At 42.8% G+C, this 15,912-nt stretch overlaps 1 protein-coding gene across 5 annotated transcripts in view; it reads left to right on the top strand.

Annotated features, from left to right (window-relative positions):
• RRAS (RAS related) overlaps window positions 1-15,912 on the top strand; it is a 59,246-nt gene that overhangs the window by 26,276 nt on the left and 17,058 nt on the right. For 3 of the 5 annotated variants that reach the window (XM_056542422.1, XM_056542421.1, XM_056542423.1), the window contains exons 2-3: window positions 9,167-9,254; window positions 14,420-14,522. In XM_056542422.1, coding sequence (XP_056398397.1) covers window positions 9,167-9,254; window positions 14,420-14,522 — 191 coding nt within the window. Of the gene's footprint in view, window positions 1-6,890; window positions 7,003-7,473; window positions 7,611-9,166; window positions 9,255-14,419; window positions 14,523-15,912 lie in introns of those variants that run through there. The other 2 variants (XM_056542424.1, XM_056542426.1) reach the window with 2 other exon arrangements.

Genomic DNA, 15,912 nt, shown 5'->3' with positions numbered 1-15,912 from the left:
TTTTTTTTTATTACCGTGAAATGTATTTTCAGACTTTATCTACTATGGGGATTCACAGGTCGGGAAATTTTTGTCCACCTTTTTCTTGATGGGAATTTCCAGCCAAATATTCACAGGATTTTGTGTGAATTCAATAGTTAATAAGTCGGGTTGGGAAAACATGTCCCTTTTTCAGCGACCCTTATGTAAGTCTATCTTGGCACATGGCGCCACGTTTTGGCGCACAGCAAAACAGGTGGGGTTCACAATCATAAATCGGGGCCAATGTGTTCCTGAATTATCCCACCACTCGTGGAACACGGAATCTCATGTAATCGAATGTATGTATAGGGTAAAGTTGTGATTATTGATGAATTCTACTGTCAGACACTTTTCAGCCTTGATTGGATGATAAGGGTGAATAATAGCCCGCGTTCAGCAGCACAGTAAATGGAGATAACTTAGACTTAGGGCCCCATTAGACGGACCAATTATTGGCTGAACAGGCCAATATCTGCCAAAAAGGGCCATAGATAAGCTGACTAACAAGCATATTGGCATACCAACCATCTGATTGGGCCATTAAAGGCTTATCCAGCTAATAACACTTAAATTAAGTGTCTAATCGAAGGCTGTCCTACCACTAGGATCCCCCTTGATCTCCAAAATGGGGCCTCTGTCTAACCTCTGAGCACTCTAGCCCCCACCTTCTGAGACATACTAGTATTAGCAGTGACGGCCACTCAGCGTCGACGGCCACCCACAGTGTTGTTCCGCCTCAGTTCGTCTCAGAAGGTGGGAGCCATAGAGCTTAGAGGTAGGAGACAGGTACGTTCTGGAGACTCTGGGAGGGCCCAATGGTTGGATCATATACTTATTCCCAATCATGTGTAATGAGATGAGTGTCATAAGCTGGGTAACCCCCTTTAAGAGGACAACAATTCAATGGGGATATGAATGAACAGTAGTAGGATATGCCATCACGATGCATCCATTCATTGTTGGCCGAAAACTGTATAATCTCTGGCAAAACTACATGCACAGCAATCTGTAAAATAAAGTGTCTGCAACACAGTCCTGAACATACACCGATCAGCAAAAGCATTAAAACCATTGACAGGTGAAGTAAATAACTTTGGTTATCCTGTGACAATGGCGCCTGTCAAGGGCGGGATGGATTAGGTAGAAAGTCAGTTAAGCTGATGTCTTGGAAGCAGGAAAAAACGGGCAAGTGTAAGGATCTTGGTGACAGACCAAGGCCAAATTGTGATGCAAAAGTAGAGTCCTCCAACCCAATCCTCAAGGCCCACCAACAGTCCAGGATTTTAACTTTTTACTGTTTTATTTAAATGAGGAATTAAAAAAACAGAATGTTGGTGGACCTAGAGGATTGGGTTGTAGACCACTGTGCTACGAGGACTGGTCGGAGCTTTTTCAAAATGGCAGGTCTTGTGAGATGTTCCTGGTATACAGTGGTTAGTTCCCTCCAAAAGTGCTCCAGGGAAGCAAAACCGGTGACTAGCAACAGGATCATTGGCACCCAAGGGCAATTGATAGATTTAGTGCAGATTTTCCCAATTTGACTTCATAGTGGAATTCAGAATTCGCAATAAGGGTACTTTCTGACAACCGGATTTACAGCTGAACCCCTGCATGGTGGCTTTACATGTGCCTGCTGGGAGCGGCAATACGCCGCTACGATAGACACACCGCGATGTGCGAGTCGCCAGCGCGTGCATGTGCAGTATACTTGCACATCGCGGCAGCTATCGGCCTAGCTCATAGAGCAGGGGGAGCGGCCGCGATGTGTTCGAGTACACCGCGCATGCGTGGCTTTAGCGTGTCTGCATGTAGCGGCGTATTGCTGCTCCGAGCAGGCACACATAAAGCCAGCATACAGAGGTCCTTCAGCGGTGGATCCACAGCGTAAAATCCGCTGTAAATCCGCTCGTCTGAACGTACCCTAAATCTGCATATTTTAACCCAAGTCAAAATCTGCAACTATGGGGAAGCTGTTGTTGCCTTCAAAAGCGGTGAAACAGCTGGTGGACTGTGATGGCAGCTCAGAAGGTTGTCCAAGAAACAGGTAAAACTGAGAAACTCTGTTATATTTAAAGGGGTAATCCGCCTTGCGGGTGCCAGGGATTGTGACGTCATGGTGACGCCCCTCGTGACGTCACGCCTCGCCCCCTCAATGCAAGTCTATGGGAGGGGGCGTGGCGGCCGCCACGCCCCCTCCCATAGACTTGCATTGAGGGGGCGAGGCGTGACGTCACGAGGGGCGTGTCCGTGACATCACGACCCCCAGAGTTCTAAACGAACGCCGGTTGCTGCACAGAGATCGTGGGGACCCCCGTGATCAGACATCTTATCCCCTGTTCTTTGGATAGGGGATAAGATGTCAGGGGTCAGAGTATCCCTTTTAACGTTTATTTTATTTTTTTTTCATTTATTTTGGTAGATGTGGTGTTTTAGAGACTGTTTCTTCTTGTACCTCCTGTAATTCAGTCTCACTGTTTGCTCTTGAATGCTCGCAGGTGGATTCGCCTCATGTTCTATGGGGACATCTGTGAACCGTCTGTAATTCGTCAGCCATTGAATGTGATGGGGGTAATAGAATGCTTGCATTCATCCATAAAGAGAAAAAAGCTTCCAGCCGTACACATGGCGGCCTGTTCCTGAGGCTTCCCTGTAATTGACAGGGAAGTGGAGTTACGGGAATAGAATATATATTTTTCTCCCGGTATAAATGCGGCATGTGTTATGGTTGACTCATACCTGGTGCCGGAACAAAGTGGAGGCCATGCTAGTTCAGTAAGAAGTCAGGTGCACAGAACATATTGAGGACTGTGTAAATAAAACTCCTTGACTCCTCATCGTCCGTCAGGATGCTGAACCTTTTATTTAGTTTATTGGAAACTCAAGTGACCCCCAATATGGCTGACAGTTCAGCTCCCTCAATGTTGGCACCTTACTTTGAAGACCTGGTGGGGAAATCGGTTTAGTTATGTCCTATGGCTGTACAGCTAGATTTGCTGTTGTCTTAAAGGGGTACTCCGGTGACCCTGGAATACCCCTTTGATTTGGAAGAGCTAATTTGCATATGTTTCCTCCCATGGAGCATTGCCTGAAATAAGTCTCCATACACTGACTGACTGGGTTTCTTCAGTGAGAAACATTCCCCCCCATAGAGACATGTCAAAAGTTTTCATGGGTCGGGGTGTCAGTGTTCAAATCCTGACCGTTCGCTAGAATTCGTGGGGAGAGAAGTGCACTGCCAAGTGCTTCTCTTCCTGCTCTCTGTGCGAGATGGTCCAATGGACTCACATGAGCTGGGAGAGAACATGCTTAGCACCTACTTCTTCCTTCTCATTATAGCAATTGGTCAGGGTCTGAACAGTGCCCATTTAATTAAAGGGGTTCTCCACCATAAGGTGATTTTAGTATGTACCTGCCAGACAGTAATGGACATGCTTAGGAAGGATCTGCACTTGCCTTGGGGCTAAATGGCTATGTTGTGAGATTACCATAACACTGTGGCTATTTTTTTTGTGAACTGGTATTTCCTATTTGGCTTTTTTCTTATTTTTTACTACAAATCCCACAATTCCATTTTCCTCCCCCTCACACATCAGCCAGCCCACCCATTGAAACATAAATGAGCTGCATCCATTCAAAAGACCTGTGGTTTTCAATCAGGGTGTCTAAAGCTGTTGCATTAGTTGCAGATTGATCTCTCTCCCACCAAGTGATTCCTCCACCCATTGAAGCAGACAGACTCCCTGTCATCAGCTGACTGGTGATGTCAGGTCTCGGCCGCATTGCAACCTGGGAAAAATCTGAGACAACAGTCATCTTGTATGCTGTTAAAAGTAAATATTGGGCTGAAAATCTCAGAAGAATTGTGAGAAAACCGTCACACACAGGTACAGACACTATATTATGAACTACACTAACTTTACAGCCCCTGTAGCATAGTCAAATCAAAAAAAATTCCTGAAATACCCCTTTAAATATTTAAATTTAGTGATAATTCTTTTAATTCATAACATGGGTGCTCATACGGTATGGACATCTGCAGGTATAAATGAATGGTTTCCTGCACAGTTTCATGATCTCTCCAGACTTCCAGTCCCGGTTTCCAAGATAAATATGTGGCTACGCCTGGCTCATCGCGCTCCTGTCTTCCGCGTGTCTTTCTTGGTGCATGTGGTTCGTCCCATGTGTATTACAGTTTGGTGCTGGTATACATGGTGTATAATCATAATAATACATGGAATCCTTTGTCATGGCTGGAGCATGGCATTCCAGGGCTGTGGGTGGCCACAACTTCCTTACATTTCTGCAACTCCCGGAAAACTGAGAAGACTGCGAGGATCTGTCCAGAAACTTGACCTGTGTGTTGGCATTTCAAGGTCCAGCGGTGGCCTATTTCCAGACAGCTTGATTTATTGCCCGTACAAATAGCAGGATGTTTAACTAGAAGAGGAGATAAAGTTGTTGACTCTCTGTAACCAAGTACACACTTGTGCCACATTTCATGGCTTCCATGGAATTGCTATTTAGCACAAAAAAAAAAAAAAGTTACACAATTTTCCTCTTCTAGCCTTTCTTTGTGCATGCAGAGTTTTTGGGTGTTATTTATCAATAATGGTCTTGGCTAGATCATTTTTGTGGTTTGTCTAGAATTATCCAAATTTATCATATTGTCGCAGTGACCATGATAAATTTTCCGCAGATTGCACCCAGATCATTTTCTACCGCCACTTTCAGATCAGGTCTACCTGCTTCTGAGGAGCTTGTTTGGCTTTATTTGTTTTAGTTTTAATTTTAAGGCAAATTAATGTCTAAAAGGAGAGTTTCTCATTTGAATAGTGGTTTACCTTGCCGCAGGCCAAGAATAAAAAATTATAATATTTGAGAGATGGAGGTTTTAGTTGAACGATTTTTTTTATTTTTTTTTATTTTCTTTTAACCTTTCACTTTTTTTATTTTGTTATCATCACTTTGTCGGATTTATTTATTTATTTATTTATTTTTTTACTTGGGCACATGAAATTGTGAGCTTTTGGCCATTGCTAACAAACCTTTGCCATTCCTTTTTTGTACCTTTTTAAAAAAATATATCTGATTGTTTCATAGGGACAACTGCTTTACTTTCCATTTGCACGTTTTTTTTAATTTTTAACTTTTTATGTCTATAAACATTCTTATTCTCTCGCTCGCACGCACTCTCACTCTCACTCTGGCAGATTATTTTTTTATTTTTTTGCAAACAGACAGGAGTAGTAATCTAAATTCATGACCACTGCATCCGTTTAAAAAAATGGTCTAGCGACACCAAAAGGTCAAAGTGACAGATTTTAGAACTTTGAAAAAACCCTGCAATTAGCGCAAAAAAAAAAATTGCAAATGTACACCAAAAAAAGCAATAGAACACAATGATAAATAACCCCCTTTGGTTTTTTTCACACCGATTCTGGAATGTATTTGACACCAAAATATGCATGAAAACCTGGATTTCACTTCCCAATGTTTTCATGTGAACTACAACCCAGATTGTTCTTTTGACATAGATTTCAAATTCGTATCGGGAAAAAAATAAAAAAAGGTGATGTCACTTCTGCACAGATTACACGTTGGTGGCCCCTGGATGCAGGTTATCATCAGTAAATGGGGTTAAACTGCATCCAAAAAGTTGAACAAATGCAAAATCCAAGGGTATGCATTGCATTTAGATTCCATGAATGATTCTTCTGATGGAAAAATCCATTTTGGACACACAGCCATGGGGTACTAATAGGTTGAAAATTCTGTAAAACAGAAAAGTTAAAGCATGTCTGCAGCACATTGTGTGGATTTGCTGCTCCGTAATTTTTTTTACAGCAGAAAATATCTAATACAAACGTATTTAAAATCAGTATTTTTGGCATATCTATTGGATGTGCCCAGTTCTGCAGAGGTTCTGGGATGGGGTGCCGGCCATTATTTCTACTTTACTTTAAAAGCAGACACCTCAAGCCCCTGCCCGATTTCTCCTCCACATCTCTGAGATATCAAGAAAAGGTCAAGTGGGTTTTCGGCAACTGCAGGAGGCACAATATGGGTCGATTCACCGGCGCAGCCGCAGCGTAAAATACGCTGCGGATCCGTTACGTGTGACCTTACCCTTTAAAGGGGTGCAAATTTTGAAGGAGACTGGGAGTGATTAGGGGTGTGGCTGAGGGCGTGGCTTGTCCCTCTTTGCTCTAAGCAAAAGTTGGGAGGTATGGGTGATGGCGGATCCATGTTACTTTTTTAGGATACTGTGTACTGTACAGGACCCTGAAGAAGTTCCTGTCCTCTACATAGACAGTGATTACAGCTCCCAGCAGATCTTTTTTACTTTTATATGTAAGGATTTGCTTTATCTATATTAATTATCTACTTATTTTCTTGAATCCTCACTTTTACCTATTTTGGGATGACAGTTTAAGGGCTTCAGAACCAATTACCAGGTTTCCATAGAGTTAGGGTATGTTCACACTACGGATTATGAACTGAATCTCCACTCGCAGAATTCCGCGAGCGGAGATTCCATTCTGGCAGCCGTCACCGAAATACCTCGGCAGTAGGACCACGCGGCACTGCGCCGTCACATTTGACGGCTATGCAGTGTTTGCCGACTTTCTTTGCACGGCACAATTTTTTTTAAATTGCTCAGTGTGGATGGGTCTCGCGGAAATCCATTCACACTGATGTTTATGTACTCAGCACGGAATTCCGCTCACAGAATTCCGCAGGAATTTCGTAGTGTGAACATACCCTTAAGGTGGGAGATTTATCAAAACAGGACCAGAGGATAAGTTGCCCATAGCAACCAATCAGCCCGCTTCTTTCATTTTTAACAAGGCCTCTGCAAAATGAAAGAAACGATCTGATTGGTTGCTATGGGCAACTCAGCAACTTTTCCTTTGCACAGGTTTTAAAATATCTCCCCTATGGTTTCAACATACAATGGTCGTCCTGGAAACAATTTATATGGTAACTTGCGGGACCACTGTACTTGGTAATGTTAGGATATGTTCTAGATCTTTTGTTTACTTTTTATTTATTTAAAAAGCGAAAAATAAAAAATCAGCATTTTTGGATTTTGCAGTGAAGCAAAATCTGCAACTATTAAAAAAATAAATAAATTTGGGGGTGGATTTGTTGCAGATTTTTTTGCCTCCTCACTAAATTCGGTAGGGAAAGTCCACAACAAGTCCGCAGCGTTGTTGCAGCATAGTGCGGGTTTCATATCTGTGCCAAAGGTCGACCAGACAGAAAGCCATGTGGTTGCTAGGCAACTTAAAGAAAAATCACCCAAGGAATACTGTAATAAGGTCGATATAGTAATGGCAGCATTATACAAAGCAGTGCATGCTGGGAACTAAAGTCGTTTCTCAATTTACAGACAACCCCACTACCGCTCCCTGATTTCCCATAATCCTCTGAAGGCCATCTTGTCATTGTTTCTCTCAGACAGTGTCTGGGTCACAGGGAGTGTTGCTCTCATGTTATCGATCTGTGTATTTGGTAATAGGGCCGCTCCGTGTCCGGCTGACATAACATGTAGCACATGACTGTGACTGGTCGCGCTGTTTACTGAGGTAAATAACGTTGCCAGCACCTTGTTTGCTGCCGTCTGGTGTCTAAGCGAGCGCCTATGGATTATGGCTGACCCTTCTCCCCACACAGAATACACACGAACTCTAGGGAGGGGGATAAACACCGCTTCGAACATTTAGCTTCCCCCAAAAAACGAAAAGTTAAATCTAGGTCCCTGTACGGCCTTCCTGTTGTTGCAAAAAATTCTATTCAGTCAATTGTTTGGAACGCTGAGCGACATCCGCCTGACCATTCGCCAGTATACACCGAGATACCTTCAAGGGTGTAATTGCGCAAAAAGGCATAAGGTATGCCTTGTAAAATCCCAAAATCGTGTGTGTGTGTGTGAACGCACCCTATATTTTGACGAAAACCGTAGTGTACTGATCCTGCGGCTATAAAAGACCAAACGTAATGTGTCCAGCAAACAAACCATATAAGTCCTGTTATATTGTGAAACAGACTAAAAGTAATCACTAGTGCAGTGTTTCCCAACCAGTGTGCCTCCAGCTGTTGCAAAACTACAACTCCCAGCATGCCCGGACAGCCAAAGGCTGTCCGGGCATGCTGGGAGTTGTAGTTTTGCTACAGCTGGAGGCACCCTGGTTGGGAAACACTGCACTAGTAAGTCAGTGGCCATGAGGTAAGTATACCATGATATATGTCAGAATACCTTTTTGGAGGTTTTCCTTACAAGTACATGTGGGGGTGTCACCCAGCTTTCCTTGAATTCTGAATGACCATGTTAGCAGTTGATTTAGCCTTTATTTTTGAAGTGTTGCCTAACTAGGCAGGGAGAATGCACTTTGCTTTAGATTTCACGCGTAATGAGGAAAATGTTCTACTCACTTTCGATCATCGTAATCCTAAGTATCAGAAACGGCAGATTCTATGCATGAAATCTGCAGCGTATATGCTGTGTGCGAACAGTCCCTTAGGCTACATTCACACTACAGAATCTACCGCTACGTAATCACCGCCATAATGCATCGGTGCTAGAGCCGGTGCAGATATGCAAATGAACATGTTCATTCTTTCGGCACAGTCTGGAATTTTTATTTCCACAGCAGAAATTCTGCAGTGTGCACGGTGCAGCAGATTCCCATTGAAGACGATCTTCAATTTTTAGCGAGCGAGTGTTAAATTTTTTTTAATGGGGTTTTTTAGGGTTAGGTCAGGGGGTGTGTCTCCAGAGGTCAAAGGTCGCCACCTAGTGTTGGACACAGGAGGTGGTGCATACTCCACCTAGCGTTGGACACAGTAGGTGAATTTTTCTGCATCGAAATTCCATTGTGTGAATGTGGCCTATAGAAACTTTGAGACTTCTTAAAGTACTGCACTGGCCAGCGTTCTGAACGCTGTGTGCGCGCTGCGGGGGTCTGCCATGCCCCCACATGACGTTACAATACGCCCCCTCAATGCAAGTCTATGAGAGGGGGCGCGACGTGACATCACGAGGGGGCGTGGCCAAGCTAACTGTTCTGAACGGTGGCCAGTGGAGTACCCCTTTAAATATTTAAAGTGACTTTATTTTTTTCTGTCTCCCTTTCTCTTCCAGTCTTACTTCGTTTCTGACTATGATCCAACCATTGAAGATTCCTATACGAAGATATGTTCCATTGATGGAAAGCAGACCCGACTGGATAGTAAGTGCATGGCTGCCATTTTTGGTGCATTTAGCTAAAGGGGGATCAGACTTGTTTATTCTATGTCTGAGAGGGGGCTTTGTCCAGATGGAAGCTGTCTGGCTGTAGGAAGCCTTCTGATGCTTTATATAGGTTTTCTCCACATATGCTTTTCTGTCCACTCCACCAGAATACCAGAATAATGAAATGGACACTCTTATTAAAACAAATTTTTTGCTATTGCACTCCTTATGGTAACTAAAACAATGAAGTTACGTCATTGTGCAGAGTGCAGCATAAGTTCCTGCACCACTAACAGAGTGGAGGATACCGAGGCCTCAAGGCAGGAGCGGAGGGAAGGGGAGTGGGATTTTTCTTTTGCAGGGGACCTTTTGGGGGAAACTACATAATGGGGGGAATCACCGTAAATAAAAGGCTCCCTACATACTTGACTGCCTAATTACTGGGGTTCCCTACTTGCCTACCTACTGGGGTCTTCAGCATAATTAGGGGGATTCCTTACTTGCCGATCTTCTGGGGGCTTCTACCTACTTACCTGCCAGGGTCTTCAACCTAATAAGGGGATTCCTTACTTTCTTATCTTCTGGGAGCTTCTACCTACCAGGGGCTTCAAACTAATAGGGGCATTCTTTACTTGCTGATCTTCTGGGGGCTTCTACCTAAAAGGAGAGGGTTCCCTACCTATCTACCTACTGGGGGCTTCAACGTAAATAGGGGATTCCCTACTTGCCTATATTCTGGGAGCTTCTACCTACCAGGGGCTTCAAACTAATAGGGGCATTCCTTACTTGCTGATCTTCTGGGGGCTTCTACCTAAAAGGGGAGGGTTCCCTACCTATCTACCTACTGGGGGCTTCAATGTAAATAGGGGATTCCCTACCTATCTTCTGGGGACTTCTACCTAAAAGAGGAGGGTTCCCTACTTACCTACCTACTGGGGTCTTCAGCCTAATAAGGGGATTCCTTACTTGCTTATCTTCTGGGGGCTTCTACCTAACTACCAGGGGCTTCAAACTAATAGGTAGAGAACCCTCCCCTTTTAGGTAGAAGCCCCCAGAAGATCAGCAAGTAAGGAATCCCCCTATCTACCTACTGGGGGCCTTCAACGTAAATAGGGGATTCCCTACTTGCCTATTTTCTGGGAGCTTCTGCCTAAAAGGTGAGGGTTCCCTTTCTACCTAATAGAAGGGGTTTCTCTACCAAACTACTGGGGCATATCTTAATTATGAGTGTCTGTGAGTCGGACTTTCACCCGAGGCTTGACAAAGTCTAGAGCCTCCTCTGCACTTACATGACTTTTTTTTTTAAGTATCAGTAATTGGTATTGATAAGTACTTGAAAAAAAAAGTATCTGTACTTGTACTCTGTCCTAATAAAATCGTTAAAAAAAAAAATTGTATAGGAACATCCCTAATTTTTTTTTTTTTTAGCAGTAGCTCGTAGCCCAGCCAGGGCATGCTCTTGCTCAACTTCTTCTTCCATCTGGCACTTATAATGAGTCCTATGGAACAGGAAACATTATATCGGAGGGTCACTAGTGAAGCACGTGCTCTGGAAGGAGCTTGGACCCGGCCGTTGGGGGTCATCTATTTCTCTGTCCTTTTTTTGCATTGCTGCAGGCAGAAGAAATTGTGCAGGAAAAGGTGACGTCTCCAGGGTGTTGGGAGATGGGATGACCTGGGGGAGTTCTCCGGGAATGTCTGGAATGTGACACAGTGATCTCTGCAAATAAGTTGTAAGGAATTCAGATAAATAGAAATTCCCGACCTGAGGGGAGAAACCGGGTGGAGACTGGCTTCTAGTAAACAGCAGTTTCCTAATAAATGAGGCAATATGGACCGTAAATCACCCTGCACCCACCTCCTATAGCTACTTCTATACTACACTTAGTCCTTCAGGGTGATGGATGGCACTCTTTGTAACACATGACAACAATAGGGCAGTGTTTCCAACCCTATGGCTCTCCAGCTGTTGCAAAACTACAACTCCCAGCATGCCCTGACAGCCGAAGGCTGTCACGGCATGCTGGGAGTTGTAGTTTTGCAACAGCTGGAGTGTCATAGGCTGGGAAGCACTGTAATAAGGAGGGACGTAAAGCATATTATAGCTGTGCATTATCATTGAAAGATCTGTTTGGCTGGGTTCACTTTTCAGAGCTCAGAAATAATGCACTTAAAGGGGTTATCCAGGAAAAATCTTAATCCTTTCAGTACTTATGAGCTTCTGAAGTTAAGGTTGTTCTTTTCTGTCTACGTGCTCTCTGATGACACGTGTCTCGGGAAACGCCCAGTTTAGAAGCAAATCCCCATAGCAAACCTCTTCTAAACTGGGCATTTCCCGAGACACGTGTCATCAGAGAGCACTTAGACAGAAAAGAACAACCTTAACTTCAGAAGCTCATAAGTACTGAAAGGATTAAGATTTTTTAATAGAAGTTATTTACAAATCTGTTTAACTTTCTGGAGCCAGTTGAGATATATATATATATATATAAGTTTTTTTCCTGGAATGCCCCTTTAAATTTCGGTTCAGAAGAATCCCATTGCTGTAAATGTGATTCCACTGCACAGTCCACACTACAGAATGTAAAGGGGTACTCTGCAGGAAAAAAAAATTTGAAATCAACTGGTGCCAGAAAGTTAAACAGATTTGTAAATGACTTCTATTTAAAAATCTTAACCCTTCCAGTACTTATCAGCTGTTGTATGCTCCACAGGAAGTACTTTTCTTTTTGAATTTCCTTTGTCTTACCACAGTGCTCTCTGCTGACACCTCTGTCTATTTTAGGAACTGTACATAGTAACATAGTTCATAAGGTTGAAAAAAGACCAGAGTCCATCAAGTTCAACCTATAACCCTAATGAGTCTCTACTGAGTTGATCCAGAGGAAGGCAAATAAAACCCTCATACTAGAGGTAAAAATTCCTTCCCGACTCCAAATATGGCATCAGAATAAATCCCTGGATCAACGTTCTGTCCATATAGATCTAGAATCCATAACCTGTAATGTTATTATTCTCCAAAAATGCATCCAGACCCCTTTTTAAATTATTTTAGAGTTCACCATGATCACCTCCTCAGGCAGAGAATTCCGCAGTCTCACTGCTCTTACAGTAAAGAACCCCCGTCTGTGCTGGTGTAGAAACCTTCTTTCCTCTAGACGTAGAGGATGCCCCCTTGTTATAGATACAGTCCTGGGTATAAATAGTAGGAGCAAATCCCCATAGCAAACCTATACTGCTTTGGACAGTTCCTGACATGGACAGAGGTGTCAGCAGAGAGCACTGTGGTCAGACAGAAAGGAAATTTGAAAAGAAAATAACTTCCTGTGGAGTATACAGCAGCTGAGAAGTACTGGAAGGCTTAAGATTTTTAAATAGAAGTCATTTACAAATCTGTTTTAACTTTCTGGCACCAGTTGATTTAAAAATGTTTTCCTGTGGAGTGCATCTTTAAGCGGCACAGCTTCCGCCGATGAAATTCCGCTGCCAAAAGAATGATCTCATTCTTTTGGCGGAATCCATGTGGAGTACATTGCCGTCTATGGGGCTGGCAATGTCATTGCGGTCCTGATTCAGTCCGCGCCGGGTGCGCTTGGAATATTTATGGCCGGAGATTTTTCAGTCTGAACCTAGCCTTAGGGTGTGTTCACACATTCTGGTTTTTCATTGCAATATTTTAATACAAAGCCAGAAATGAATCTGAAAAGACTCTCAGTTTTTCCTTTTATAAGGCCATGTTGAGATGGCGGAAATTTTCGCAAATATCATGTGAACGGTGCAGCAAAATCCCATTAAAAACAATGGGAGTTTGCTGCAGTGAAATTTGCCAGCAGAATTTTTTCTGATCTGTTTTCTGCTTTTGAATTTACTAGTTACGATTAAAAACCTGAACATGTGAACACAGCCATAGGATCCAGGTATTTGTCAGAAGGTATAATGATCTGCATTATCAGGCACATCTGCATTTAAAGTTAAATGTCCGTGTCAGGAACTGTCCAGAGTAGGAGCAAATCCCCATAACAGACCTAATTTTTATTAGTAATTTACAAATGTTTAACTTGTTTTCCACCGGAGAAAATTTTTCACTTCAAATGCAGATGTGCCTGATAATGCAAATCATTGTACTTATTGGATCCTACGGGTTTGTTTATTCTTTTGGGAGAATTACTCACGCACTGCATTGCCGTCAGTGGTGACCGTGCAGGTCTGCGCAGTCCTTCCATTGAAGGATTTTGGCGGTGGCCACTAAATGGAGTCTCCAAGCAGAATTCATGATCGGAATTCTGCAAGCAGAGATTCCTCAGTGTGAATATACCCTTAATGGTCAACTGGTGCCAAAAAGTTATACAGATTTGTAAATTACTTCTATTGCAAAATCGTAATCCTTTCAGTACTTATCAGCTACTGTATGCTCCAGAGGAAGTTATGTAGCTCTTTCCAGTCTTACCACAGTGCTCTCTGCTGCCACCTCTGTCTGTGTCAGGAACTGTCTAGAGTAGGAGCAAATCCCCATAGCAAACCTATCCTGCTTTAGACAGTTCCTGACATGGACAGAGGTGTCAGCAGAGGGCACTGTGGTCAGACTGGAGAGAACTACATAATGTCCTCTGTAGTATACAGCAGCTGATAAGTACAGGAAATATTAAGATTTTTAATAGAAGTAAATTACAAATCTGTAAAAATTTCTGGCACCAGTTGATTTGAAAAAGTAGTACCCCTTTAACACCTCACCCATCAAACTTATCCCAATCCTAGGGATAGACATGCCAGCCAGGTTGTAACTAGAGATGAGCAAACTTACAGTAAATTTGATTCGTCACGAACTTCTCGGCTCGGCAGTTGATGACTTTTCCTGCATAAATTAGTTCAGCCTTCAGGTGCTCCGATGGGCTGGAAAAGGTGGATACAGTCCTAGGAGACTCTTTCCTAGGAATGTATCCACCTTTTCCAGCCCACCGGAGCACCTGAAAGCTGAACTAATTTATGCAGGAAAAGTTATCAACTGCCGAGCCGAGAAGTTCGTGACGAATCAAATTTACTGTAAGTTCGCTCATCTCTAGTTGTAACCCTAGAAAATCCTTAATATGTTTATATTATTATTATTTTTCTTCTGAATTTAAACTAAAACATAATCTTGATGTCTATCTTTCTTTCTTCCATTAGTTCTGGACACGGCCGGACAGGAGGAGTTTGGGGCGATGAGGGAGCAGTACATGCGCACAGGAGAAGGCTTCCTGCTGATCTTTGCTATTAATGACCGGGGAAGGTAAGTTATGTCAGCGGCAGAGTTTCTTTTCCTCTTATTCATAAAGAAGGACAAGAGACTTAGCAGACAGAGACGTCACACTTTCATGTCACACTAGTCTCAGGATGTTCTCAAAAGCCTTCACCCTATTTTTGGCACATGCATTTCTCTGCAAAATAGTAAGGATTTGTAAAGGGTTAAAACGTTTGTGTCATGGTGATAAATCGCCCATGATTGCTAAAGTTAAAGGGGTACTCCGGTGGAAAACTTTTTATTTTTTATTTATTTATTTTTAAATCAGCTGGTGCCAGAAAGTCAAACAGATTTGTAAATTACTTCTATTAAAAAAATCTTAATCCTTCCAGTACTTATTAGCTGCTGAATACTACAGAGGAAATTCTTTTCTTTTTGGAACACAGAGCTCTCTGCTGAATCACGACCACAGTGCTCTCTGCTGACATCTCTGTCCATTTTAAGAACTGTCCAGAGTAGGAGAAAATCCCCATATGCTGCTTTGGACAGTTCCTAAAATGGACAGAGATGTCAGCAGAGAGCACTGTGCTCGTGATGTCAGGAGAGAGCACTGGGTTCCAAAAAGAATTTCCTCTGAAGTATTCAGCAGCTAATAAGTACTTGAAGGATTAAGATTTTTTTTAATAGAAGTAATTTACAAATCTGTTTAACTTTCTGGCACCAGTTGATTTAAAAAAAAAATAAAATAAGTTTTCCACCGGAGTACCCCTTTAAAAGGGCAGAAATGCTCGGCAGATCAGCTATGGTTCGCAGTTCTATCAGCATGAGTGTACAGAAACTGCATTTCCTCCTTAGACTCTGTTCACATCAGATAAGTAGCCTACGTTCAGGGTATACTCTGGCATACCAGTAGAACGGTATTATGTCTGATATCAAGGCTTAAAGGGGTACTCCGGAGGAATAAAAATGTTTACAGATTTGTAAATTACTTATATTTAAATATCTTAATCCTTCCTGTACTTATCAGCTGCCGTATGCTCCACAGGAAGTTGTGAAGTTCTTTCCAGTCTGAGCACAGTGCTCTCTGCTGACGCCTCTGTCCTTGTCAGGAACTGTCCGGAGCAGGAGAGGTTTTCTATGGGGATTTGCTCACGCTCTGAACAGTTCCTGACACAGACAGAGAGGGCATTAGAGAGCACTGTGGTCAGACTGGAATGAATTACACAACTTCCTGTGGACCATACAGCAGCTTATAAGTACTGGAAGGACTAAGATATTTAAATAGAAGTAATTTACAAATCTGTATAACTTTCTGGCACCATTTTGATTTGAAAACATTTTTATTCCTCCAGAGTACCCCTTTAACTATGCAAAGTCCTATGAGCGTAATAGACCGAACATGATCTATCAGTGACTAGGTTTCCAAGTCCATTTTTAA

The sequence above is a fragment of the Hyla sarda genome, chromosome 10 (assembly GCF_029499605.1).
Source record: "Hyla sarda isolate aHylSar1 chromosome 10, aHylSar1.hap1, whole genome shotgun sequence".
Classification (NCBI taxonomy): domain Eukaryota; kingdom Metazoa; phylum Chordata; class Amphibia; order Anura; family Hylidae; genus Hyla; species Hyla sarda.
Note: the sequence above shows the minus strand (reverse complement) of the source record. Positions and strands in the feature narration are given on the sequence as shown.